The following is a 12,500-nucleotide window of genomic DNA, read 5'->3' as shown; positions in this document are numbered from 1 at the left end:
TCTGTGTGCTGCAGAGAGCAGACAGACAGACTCTCTGCTGCGACACTTTGTCTTCTGGCTCATGTTCGTTGTTGTTTGTTGTTTTTCAAAAACTTTTCTTCACTGCAAAACCTGACAAACTTGTTCAGTTATTTTCTCGTCTGCAGACTCATCAAGCTTATTTCAGGATTTGTTTAGTAAATCTCACTGCTCTGGCAGATCATTTTACAGGTTTCAACAAATGTGACTCTTTTCCAGGAGAATGTAACTTGTTTCAGGACATTTTCTTGGTAAAAGTGAAGTTTCTTTTTTCCAGATTTTCTTCATTGTTTTATGATGATTTCTTGAAAGAAGTCATATTGGCATGAATCAAGTGAAATTTACTGAAAGCAGCAGATTATCTGCCAGTGCAGAGAGAGAATTTGACTAAAAATATCATGAAATCAGCTGATAGGTCTGGAGACAAGAGAACATCACTGGACAGCTCGTCAGTTTGCAGTGTTGATGCTGCTTTCTTGGTCGGCCGCTCTTAAAGAAGAGATGTGTTTAATCTAAGTGATTGATTGATGATTGATTGACTTGATTGGGTATAAAAGTACAGGCAGTAGTCCGTCCCAGAGGATAACATGTAAACACAGAGAACAAAAAAGAGGAAAACAAAAAGAAAACAACAGTACACAGAACATACAATATTACAACAATACAGTTAGGTATTTAGTACAAATAGAAGACATTTGCTTGGTGTTAAACGTTGTTGTAAAGTTATTGCAGTAGTAGAAATACTAGTACTAGTAGCAGTATTAGTATTAGTAGAAATCTTGTTTTCTTTACACTAGTTTGTATTTCAGCAGAATAAATCTGATGTTTATGCACATTTGTCTGCATAAAAACTCTAATTCTACAGATATAAAATGACTGAGCAGCGCTCCTGCTACCGTCCAGCTGCAGCGCGGGGTTTTCCTCGCCGCTCGCCGCCCCCCCGGCCTTCAGGACCTGCTGGATGACGGCCTCCACGATGGGCATCACCATGGTAACGGCCGAGGTGTTGTGGACCCACATGGAGAGGAAGGCACAGCCGGACATGAAGCCCAGCATCAGCCTGGACACACGGGATCACTTTCACATTTCACATTTCATAACCCTGCGCTTTGAGCCGCAGGAGAACAAGCTTCACTCTCTGGGTCAAAGGTCAGAGGTCAGAGGTCACAGCATCCTGACAAGCAGTGTTGGGCAGTACAGTAATGTGATTACTCTTTTCAGTAACAGTAGTGTAAGGGATTACAGTTTCAAATTCATTAATTCCATTACAGTTTCTAATCCCAGTAACGCTCCGTTCCTGCGTTACTGAAACCTGAATCACTTCAACCTTTTCTGTTTTCTACTTCTTCAGGGGTTTTTCCTCAAACCCCTGTCTGTTTCTCCTCATCTGTTTCTTCAGGACATGCAGCAGCTTTTCATCGGCTGTTTGCTAAAAAATCAAAACAGAAATCTGGAGGCTGAGGGAGAGACGCAGACTCTCAGCAGCTGGAAGGTTTCCCGTTACTTTGAATTGATCTCAGTCAGGATCAGAGAACATTCTGGTCTGTTGTGAACTTTGTGTGGCGGCAGAACCCCACAGAGAAAAACACAACATCCAGTTTATCAAATATCTGATACAGAAACACAGAGATGAGAAACGAGGAGCCGCCGCCGCCGACGAGACGCAGAGGAACGGGACGAGGAGCGGAGCTAATTACTGCTGCTGCTGAGGAAGTAATGTGATTACTTGTTAAATGAGTAATAAGTAAAGAGTCATTGATTACATTTTCAGAGTATCTTGCCCGACACTGAGAGTGAATAACGGCAGATCGACCTTCAGTTCCTAGATACGCAGCCAACAGTGAGGAGGTCAAAGGTCGGAGCCTCACCACGCGGGGTCGAGCCCCACCAGGGTGACGAGCCGCAGGGCGATCCGCCGGTGAAGACCCCACTTCTCGATGGACGTGGCGAGGCAGATGACACCCACCAACAGGAAGTGGAAATCCTTAAAGTACACCCTCGCCACCTTGGGGGGAGAGAGAGAGAGAGAGAGAGAGAGAGAGAGGGAGAGGGAGAGGGAGAGAGAGAGAGAGAGAGGGAGGGAGAGACAGAAAGAGAGAGAGACAGGGAGAGAGGAGAGAAGGAGAGAAGGAGAGAGAGAGAGAGAGAGAGAGAGAGAGAGACACAGGGAGAGAGGAGAGAAGGAGAGAAGGAGAGAGAGAGGGAGGGAGAGACAGAAAGAGAGAGAGACAGGGAGAGGGAGAGAGAGAGACAGGGAGAGGGAGAGACAGGGAGAGGGAGAGAGGAGAGAAGGAGAGGAGAGGGAGAGAGAGGGAGGGAGAGAGAGAGGGAGATAGAGGTAGAGAGAGGGAGGGAGAGAGAGAGAAAGAGAGAGAGACAGGGAGGGAGAGAGAGAGAAAGAGAGAGAGACAGGGAGAGGGAGAGAGAGAGAGAGAGAGAAAGAGAGGGAGACAGGGAGAGGGAGAGAGGAGAGGAGAGAGAGGGAGAGAGAGACAGGGAGAGGGAGAGAGGAGAGAAGGAGAGAGAGAGGGAGGGAGAGAGAGGGAGGTAGAGAGAGAGAGAGGGAGAGAGAGAGAGACAGGGAGAGGGAGAGAGAGGGAGGGAGAGAGAGAGAGAGAGTTTTCTCATAATATATCCAGCCGTTAGTGCACACTGACTTCATAGACTCTCTCTGCTGCAGTGCATTCTGGTCTCTCTCCTGCTCCTGCAGTGCATTCTGGTCTCTCTCCTGCTCCTGCAGTGCATTCTGGTCTCTCTCCTGCTCCTGCAGTGCATTCTGGTCTCTCTCCTGCTCCTGTGGTGGAGAAACTGGTCTCTCTCCTCTTCTACGATGGATTTCTCCCTGTATGATTGTTGAACGTCTCTCGGTGCAAAATGGCGGCTCTAGAAAGAAGCCCTCGCTCTTTGATTCTGAGGGACTGACACCAAAACCTGACGTTTACCGCTGATGTTTTACATCCTGAAACATTTTCTCATATCAAACTCCACTGTAGCTGCTGGAAACATCTGGAGGTGACGTCACCTCGTCTACGATTGGCCGGTTATCCACCAAGAAGAAAAACACAACAAACTACTGAATGGAGACAAGGATGAAAAGAACATCAACAGCTGCTTTGTGTGGATTTTTCCTTTAAGAACTGCTTGGTTCTTCATGTAGTTTGCTGTGTTTCTCCCTGATGAAGGCTGCAGTCTGGACTAAACATGTTGGATTTGGTTTTAATCTGCTGAGTTGAAATAAAGGCTAGAATATGAAATAAAAGGCAAATAAAGGCAATAATGAATAAAGGCAGATAAAGACCGCGGTGCCTCTGTTGACACAGTGAGGAAGCTGCTTCACCTCAGAAGACTTCATGATGCCGAACAGCGGGAACAGCACAGCGGGGATCATGGCCGTCACCGACAGAGGAATCACCTCTGTCACCCAGAACACCGCCATGAGCAGCAGGACGAAGGCACAGTCTGCCACCTGCACACACACACACACACACACACACACACACTGCTCTGTCTGATTTATGTAAGACAACACAGGTACACACATTTATTTATTTAACAATTTAACAAATCAAATTGTCCAAATCAGTGTTTCTCAACCTTTTTCATATCAAGGACCCTAATTTAGTCCACATTAGAGCCACAGACCCCCATCTGATGAGATTTTGTCTCTCGGACCCAAATCTGAGAATATTTTTATTGTCAGATATGATTTTGTCCAGAACTCCATGACTGTCTGTACTGCAGGTAGAGAGATAACAGAGAAACTATGATCAGAACAGTCATTCTTCTACATTAACACATAACTGTGTTAACTTCTTGTAAATTAAATAATGCTGAAGTTCAACAATTCATCAGTTTGCTGGGGACCCCCTGGAACCCCCTCAAGGACCCCTGGTGGTCCCCGGACCCCACGTTGAGAACCATTGGTCTAAAGTACCAATAACTGCAGTTTCCTGGGCATGACTCAGCAGGTTTTCAGCAGGTTTCTCAATCTGCCGCTTAAACGGAAAGAGGGGAAGAAAAACAGAGGATGCACACAGAGAGAGAGGAATCAGAGAAGGAGAAAAGTTCTTCGGCGTTCATCGATTTAATTGGACAACAGTCCAGATTCATGACAAAAAGGCGTTTCTGCACTCAATGATCTTTGAATTACAACAGACATTTCAGCGTTCAAGACATTTTCAGTGTCAGGTGATCTGGGTTTCCCCTCCGTCAAATCTTTGCCTTTAGATTCTGGAATTTTGCTTGAATGCAGCAGAAATATTTTGAGGTGGCAGAACCCAAAGTTACAAGGTCCTGACGTTTGTTGCACTCTTCCTGTCTGCAGTTAAAAGAGTCATTTGTGCGTCCTTTAGGGCACAGAAACCACTTTATAATGTGAATTCTCAGCATTTGGGATGAAACAGGAAAGGTTTATGGTGTCTATGGGAGGAGAAGCAGAAATGACAGATATTAAAAGATGATGTTAAAACAGGCTGAGAGTCGTCAAATTACGTCGTCGTTTGCGTTTGGCGGCACAGTGAAGAAGACAGAAAGGTTGCTGTCCGGCTGCTGGAGAAGCATCCAGCTGTTCAGAATGGTTAAATGTCCCATATCATGTAAAACAGGATTTCCCTTGCCTCTTTGATTATAAAGTATCAAAACACGGTTTTGACGGATGGAAGCAGTGGTGGAAAGTAACTAAGTACATTTACTCAAGTACTGTATTTAAGTACAATTTTGAGATACTTGTACTTAACTTGAGTATTTCCATTTGATGCTACTTTATACTTCCACTCCACTACATTTCAGAGGGAAATATTGTACTTTCTACTCCAGCACATTTATTTGACAGCTTTAGTTACTTTTCAGATGGAGATTTGACACAATGGATAATATAACAAGCTTTTAAAATACAACACATTGTTAAAGATGAAACCAGTCGTTTCCAACCTTTTTGGCTTTTGACGTCACAGTGTGTCGCAGTCGCAGTGTGTAGTCAGGGTCACATTTCAGATGTCTATGAGTTGTTAACAGCTCCACCAAATAGTGATTTTTCCCTCTAACCCTCACATGGTTTAATTTCAATAAATGTTCAAATGATCCAATATTTCAGCAAAAATCAAAGATTAGAGAAAAAGTCCAAAAACTGAAAACAGATTTGTGTATCAGAACAGTATCTGGTGACCCTTTGGAGGGGCCCGACCCCTAGGTTGGGAACTACATTTTGCTGCTATGTACTTTTACTTAAGCAGGATTTTTCATGCAGGACTTTTACTTGTAATGGAGTATTTTTACATTGCTGTATTGGTACTTTACTTAAGTAAAGGATCAGAGTACTTCTTCCAGCACTGGATGGAAGTGATGCAGCAGCTACAGTTTCTCTCAGCAGCAGAGAGAGATCCCTCCTGCCTCAGAAAATACAACAGAGAGAGAGAGAGAAATATCCTGGTTGATCCCCTCTGATCAGAAACAGAAAAAAAGATTAAATTCACAGCAGTTTGAGGCAGCCGGCACATTGTGTCGCAGCCTGAAGACAAAAATATCAGCTCATGATGATCAGCAGAATCAGAAACATTTAAAGAAATTAATCTCAGCAAAGGGCGAGAAGTGAAAACTGACAGTGAGTTTCTGTCTCTGACATCACTGTGTGTGTGTGTGTGTGTGTGCAGGCATGGAATTATGTTGGAGGCGAAAGCAGAATGTGCCTACTTCTGCACACACACACACACACACACACACACACACACAAATCTCCTAGGTATTTATCTTGCATTAAGTCTTTATCTCTTGTTTTATCGGCTGTCTGCTCTGATCTTGGTAGAATGAAATAATTCAGCGACTCTCGGAGAACAGCAAACTTTTAAAATAATAATCCTCAACATTTCCATCTAAATAAATATCTGTCCTGCTCCTCTCTCTCTCTCTCTCTCTCTCTCTCTCTCTCTCTCTCTCTCTCTCTCTCTCTCTCTCTCTCTCAGCAGTGATCCAACCTACAGTATATCCAGTTCATGAAGCTTCAAATTTACTACTTCAAAGGAATAGTCCTCCCAAAAATGAAAATTATGTCTTTTAAACATTCCTTTAGACAAATTAAAAAATATTTCATGTATCATTCTCTTATGGAAGTCCAGATGTGACATTATTCAATTGAAATCATTAAATCGAAATGCAATTTCATTTCCCATATATGTGCACATAATGTACGACAAAATTAAAATTAAATAATCTGCTTTTCATTTTCATTTACATGTTGGAAAATGCAAATATTACTGCCAAAACGAAAATGAAAACATTTAGTTTTCCATGCGCTCCAAAGCAAATCACTGCCATATTTAAAATGAAATCAAATGTTCACATTTGCAATTTAATTTCCTTATTGTGGTCGCATTATTTAGGGCAAAAATAAATAATGAAATTGCAATTAAATGTAATGATTTCTATTGAATAATGTCACATCTGGTCTTCCATACTCTCTAACAGCAGCAGGATTCACTTTGATTCGTGAGTCTTGGAGGAGCTGGAAGGCTGCCACAGATTTTTTATTTTTTTTGCTCTGATCTTGTTGCCGGTGCTGTTTGTGTTTATTATGGGATGTTCGGCTCACCTTCGTCCTGCAGACGACGGGAAGAGGAAGCAGCAGCAGCGGCGTCAGGACGACCAGGACGACGCTGCGATATTCCCACAATCCTCCGCAGAAGCGCCGCGACATCCTGAACCGTCCCAGCAGCGCCGGCCTCAGCTTCCCTCGCGGCTCCTCTGCTGTCCGGCCCGGGACGACACAGGCGGGCCGAAGACTTCACGCCCGGCGGGTCGCAGGTTCGATCCCCGGACAGACAGAACGAGTCCCGCAGCCTGCAGGTGCTGAAGTGACTCTGAACCCTTAGCTGCTCCTCACCTGTTATCTGTCTGAGCGTCTGATAAACTGAACACACAGGTGAGATATGTGATGTGTCTTCCTGACCTGAACTCCACCTGAACTCCACCTGACCGGAGGAAACACACAGTTTACACAATTTATGGCACCTTCAAGGTCCCACAGCAATTCAGATTTCCCTCTAGTTCTATCCATATGTGATCAAAGATGTTTAATGAAGACTGTGTTAAAATATGGTTTTGTTTGATGGTTAAATTTAAAGCTATTGCATTTTCAAAACTCCTCAAAAAATCCTTCAAAAATCCTTTTTTCCAGGAAATGCATCACAGCTGGACTCGCTCCTGATTGGCTCCCTCACTAAAGAATGACTGGAATCCGTCCAATCAGGGTCCAGTTTGCAGGTTTACCTCATTTGACTTAGAGGAGCCGCTGCTGTCGGCCAATCAGGAGCCAGGATTGTGACGACTCAGTCTTCACATTCATTCAGTTCAACTTTGAACTAAACTACTTTTATCTGCAGAACATCATGAAGAACTTTATTCTGATCTGAGACAGGAGATCTGAAGACTGAATAATCATGAAAACTGAATCATATGGGACTTTTAACTAATAATCAATAAAATACCGTAATGAAATAAATAAGAACTAGGTGAAATTATAAATCAGTACATCAGAGGTAATGAGAAAACATTTGACTCCTAAGAAACAAGCTTTCAGTGAGGAAATTTCTTTTGTACTTTTTGTAATTTAACTTTCTTGTATTTTTTATTGACATCGTATGAAATTAAACCTTTCAGCACAATCATAAATTCACACGGTGAACATGAAGACCTGAAGATGACATGAAACCGGTCGTAATGAGGGAATATTGGCTGAGGTAAAAAGTCAACAGAGAGGGAATAATGTGTTTCTTATGGTAATAAGTCTGAACACCTTCTGACACTGAGTGGGTGAGCATCATTATGCATAAAGCTCTGATATTAAACCTGCTATTAAAGCTGCTGTAATGAGCCTCATTAGCAGAGGAGGAAAGTAACTTAAGTACATTATTGAGGTTCTGGCACTTTCTACTTTTCCTCCACTACATCTCAGAGGGAAATCTTGTACTTCTTCCTCCGCTACATTTATCTGTCGGCTGGAGTTACTAGTTACTTTGCAGAATAAGGTTTTACATCAAAACATACGATAAGCTCATAAAATATGTTGCATTGTTAGAGTTTAAACTCCAACAGTATCTGCAGCAGTTAGACCGACAACATTAAAATACTTCTTACAGGTTCATGCTTCAATAATTTAACTCTCTGACAGAATGACGACTTTTACTTTTCATACTTCACTACATTTTACTGCTGATACTTCTATACTTTTACTGAAGTAAACTTTTGAATGCAGAACTTTTACTTTTACTGAAGTATTTTTCCATCATGGTGTTGATACTTCTACTGAAGTAAAGGATTTGAGGACTTTCTCCCAGCTGAAGACAGACAAGCCGCTCTCCACAGAACCAGAACCAGCTGACAGTTTTATTAACCTCCTCTTGAAATGCCTGCTGTCCTTTAACCTCTTATCTGTTGTTAAACAGTTACCAGCTCTATTCGTGACCTTTGACCCCCAGCTAATACCTTTGACAGATATACTAAGGTCGACCTATTTACCCCGACACATGAGAGCCAGGCTCGGAGGCGTAAAACAGTCATGTGATGTTCAGGTTTAAAGTGTAGATTAGAAAAGGTGAACAGATACAAACTCTTTGACGTGGTTTCCTAGTTCCTAATTTCATATTTAGTTTCTCAAATATGTTTTATCTGCTGTCACTTACCTTTTGGCAGGAAACTCAAAAAATAAAAATAAATAAATAAAAGTTGGTATTATAAGACTAGAACCGGCATCAAAGAGTGTGTCTAGATTTGGCCACTGTTATATTAGATGAAACTTAGATGAGGATGTCATGTTTTCACCGTCTGTCTGTCTGTCTGTCTGTCTGCCTGTCTGTCTGTCTGTCTGTCTGTCTGTCTGTCTGTCTGCCTGCCTGCCTGCCTGCCTGCCTGCCTGCCTGCCTGTCTGCCTGCCTGTCTGTCTGCCTGCCTGCCTGTCTGCCTGCCTGCCTGCCTGCCTGCCTGCCTGCCTGTCTGCCTGCCTGCCTGCCTGCCTGCCTGCCTGCCTGCCTGTCTGCCTGCCTGTCTGTCTGCCTGCCTGCCTGTCTGCCTGCCTGCCTGCCTGCCTGCCTGCCTGCCTGCCTGTCTGCCTGCCTGCCTGCCTGCCTGTCTGCCTGCCTGCCTGCCTGCCTGTCTGTCTGTCTGTCTGCCTGCCTGCCTGTCTGCCTGCCTGCCTGCCTGCCTGCCTGCCTGCCTGCCTGCCTGCCTGTCTGTCTGTCTGCCTGTCTGTCTGCCTGCCTGTCTGTCTGTCTGAATTTCAAACCCAGAAACAAAGAAACCGTTATGCAGGCTGCAGATTTGATGAAGAAGATGATGAGATGAAGATGGAGAATTATTCAGAGTTGGTGAAGGTTTGACTCTAAGAGACTTCTGGTTTGTGGAGAGCAGAGAGCACTCCTACAGTTTATTTTTAGTTTAATAAAGGAGCTGTACAGGTGAGGTGTGACCTCTGACCCGGCCTCACACTCTTCTTAAAAACAGTCAAACAATAAAAGTCAAACAAATCCTTTCTGCAATTTCTAAGATTAGCATCTCAAACAATTAACCTTTCGTCTTGTGAAACTCACTTTTCTTAAACTCTAATCTGTTGAAACTAAGTGTGAATTGAAAGTGAGCACTTGCCCTTTTCTCTCTTAATTACAAAATCCCAGACAACGTTCACCTTTCATCCATAACCGACTGATGCTTTGAACCTTTGGAGGCAGAGAGAACAAAACATCAGGAGTCATAAGAGTTAATTAGCAGCAGCTGTAAACAGCCTGGTCTGCTCTCCAGGCTGCTGGGAAGGTTCAATTTACCACAACACCGCATCCCACTTTCAAAATAAAAGCACAAATTCTTGACTTAAAATCATCACAGCCTTTATTTCAGATTTCAGATAAACTGTTTCAGAGAAAGACAAATGGAAGACAGAGGGAGAGAAAGAACAGAGAGCTTTATAGACAGAAGAAAGAGAAGATTTTAACATCTGGGTCTTTGTTAATGAGCTGAGGTGCCTGCAGGATGCTTGCCTGTCGCCGTGGTGATGGGCCTGGAGACGAGCCGGTCGCCCGGGGCAGCGGCCTCCTGGCGGCGCAGATACTCGGCCACAGCGGGGATCTGACTGAAGTGCCTCCTGGCCACGGCGTGTTTGTGTTCCACGCTGCGAACGAACGTCTCTCCGTACGCCTGCGGACGACAGCGCAGGGTCGGTTTCCCATAATGCAAAAGTCACAGGTTCACTTTCAAATCTCCATCCTGTCAAAGTGTCCCTGAGCAAAATACTGAACCCTACCTGTCCGCTAATTAATAATAATGTGATACTGAGCTTTATTTAGTCTTTTCTCTTTGCCCCTCCGCAGGCAGGTCAGAGGTCAGAGGTCAGAGGTCAGAGGTCAGGGGTCAGAGGTCAGGGTCCGGAGCTGGTGGGTTTCAGTGTTTTGCTCAAGGACTCTTCAGCAGGTTGAACCCGGATCCTACGGCTGAATGTAAGAATAAATGTTGACGTGCACGCACCTCGTGCACGCTCTCCACCTCCAGGTGGGCGGAGGTCTCGTCTTTGGACAGCAGGATGCAGTTCCAGGGGCTCCAGTCCCTCCGGCGCTCCCAGCGGACCAACACCAGGTCGTGCAGGTCGCTGCAGGCGCTGAGGGCCGACTGGCAGCCCCAGACCACGTCCACCAGGTGACACACGTCCTGCTCCTGAGGGACAGAGCCTCAGGTTCAGGTCACAGACAGAACTACTGCTGACAGATGTGTGTGTGTTGGTTTGTTCTGAGCGTCAACATGGCGGCGAGGCAGAAGAACAGGAAGCTTTGCTCATAACAAAGAAACAGACTCTACAGTATAAATTCAATCAGAAACTGATCTGAAACCTCCAGTCATCCCAATGCTCCACCAGGCTTCCTCTGTTTGATCTTTGTTTCGGTCGGACCGTCGTCTCTGTGTTCGCCGCTAGCTTCTACAAAACAAACGTAGCAACGCTCTGATTGGCTGAAGACTCAAAACTACAGAGTCAAATGGTACAAATCAACAAGATGGCTCCAAATAAATAATAAGTAAGCGAAATAAAATATGTTAAAATAGCAGTGATGTAGGGGAAAAGGTGTGGTAGTGATGGGGATTGTGTGTGTGTGCAAAATAAAGAAATCCCTCTTTCCCACCACACACTTGCATGCCTGAGGACACACAAAAACACATATTCATGGACATGCACGCCCACACACACACACACACACACACACACACACAGCTCTCCCAGCCCTCTCCTGACCTGCAGCAGCAGGGGGATCCCGGTCTCCCCGCTGACCCGCTGCTCGTCGGCCCTCAGCCTGCTCAGGATGCCGCTGTAGCGGGAGAAGTCTTCTCGGCGGCGGGCGTTGTTGTCGAGCTCGGCGCAGGCGCGGCAGCGGCCGGCCCGCCGGGCGCCGGCCGGCGGGCCGAAGGCGGCGGAGCGCAGGTAGCGCCGACAGCCGCGGCAGAAGAAGATGTCGTTCTTCAGCTGGGACGGACTCTGAGGAACCTGAGGAGACGGAGAAGAGGGCGGAGCTCTATGTGATGTTCAGTGGTAAAACCTTCTCTTTAAAGTCTCTCAGTGTTGCAGTTTGTGTTTCCAGCTCCAACAAACCATCAGCGTCACATGAGACTCTGAACAGCTGATTCTGACAGAACACTGAGGAAACAGTGGAGTCACACAGGAAGTGATGCGCTTTACCTAACATCCAGGTACTATGCTAGCAGACGCTAACGCTAATGCTAACTACCACGGCCGCGTTAGCATCGTAGCTACATATTAACCCGTTAGCTTTTGTAAGTTGTATTCTACAGCGGCAGACGCAGAGTTTTATCCCAAGCATCTCACAGTGTTGTGAGAGTTTCTGTGGACAACCCAGAGGTGAGACCAAGTCAACTCTGCTCGAGTCCCAAGTCAGTCTCAAGTCTCAAGTCAAGTCCCAAGTCTAAATGTAGATTACCAAGTCAAGTCCAAGTCAAGTCCATGTCATTAATGTCAAGTCTCAAGTCTAAATGTAGAACAGCAAGTCAAGTCAGAACAAATCAAGAGTCCAGTATCAATTTAATATCTTAAAGAAAACTAAATATCTAGGACTTTTCAATGCAATATGGTTTTAATAGGATAAAAACTTGGTAAGAGCATCATGAGTTTGATTTCTATAATCAGTTTCAACTTCAATAAATTCAATCATTCCATACAAATTCAGAAAACAGAATTTAAATTCAGTCGTCCGCCGGAACAAATCTCATCACTTTCAATCTAAGTCATTTACACAAACACAAGATCTCAAGTCAAGACTTTAGAAACCTTTTCAAGTCATCAAAGTACAAGTCAGAGTCAAGTCCCAAGTCACCAGAACCCAAGTCAAGTCAAGGCTCAAGTCTTCTCTTCATGCATCAAGTCAAGTCTCAAGCTATTAAAAACTGACTAGAGTCCAAGTCATGTGACTCGAGTCCCCACCTCTGGTACAAAGTGTTTGATC

At 44.7% G+C, this 12,500-nt stretch overlaps 2 protein-coding genes across 2 annotated transcripts in view; both read right to left on the bottom strand.

The window, feature by feature from the left end:
• Positions 1-6,706, bottom strand: part of slc13a1 (solute carrier family 13 member 1) — a 19,135-nt gene extending 12,429 nt beyond the window's left edge. Inside the window, exons 1-4 of the mRNA XM_078282997.1 lie at positions 6,602-6,706; positions 3,356-3,484; positions 1,887-2,023; positions 915-1,078 (exon numbers count right to left, since the gene is read on the bottom strand). Coding sequence (XP_078139123.1) covers positions 915-1,078; positions 1,887-2,023; positions 3,356-3,484; positions 6,602-6,706 — 535 coding nt within the window. The remainder of the gene's footprint in view (positions 1-914; positions 1,079-1,886; positions 2,024-3,355; positions 3,485-6,601) is intronic.
• A 3,215-nt stretch (positions 6,707-9,921) lies between these two features.
• Positions 9,922-12,500, bottom strand: part of iqub (IQ motif and ubiquitin domain containing) — an 18,161-nt gene continuing 15,582 nt past the window's right edge. Inside the window, exons 11-13 of the mRNA XM_078282992.1 lie at positions 11,279-11,527; positions 10,522-10,707; positions 9,922-10,194 (exon numbers count right to left, since the gene is read on the bottom strand). Coding sequence (XP_078139118.1) covers positions 10,006-10,194; positions 10,522-10,707; positions 11,279-11,527 — 624 coding nt within the window. The 3' untranslated portion in view covers positions 9,922-10,005. The remainder of the gene's footprint in view (positions 10,195-10,521; positions 10,708-11,278; positions 11,528-12,500) is intronic.

The sequence above is a fragment of the Centroberyx gerrardi genome, chromosome 4 (genome assembly GCF_048128805.1).
Source record: "Centroberyx gerrardi isolate f3 chromosome 4, fCenGer3.hap1.cur.20231027, whole genome shotgun sequence".
Taxonomy (NCBI): Eukaryota; Metazoa; Chordata; class Actinopteri; order Beryciformes; family Berycidae; genus Centroberyx; species Centroberyx gerrardi.
The sequence above is the reverse complement of the archived record's forward strand: the minus strand, read 5'-3'. Positions and strand labels throughout refer to the sequence as shown.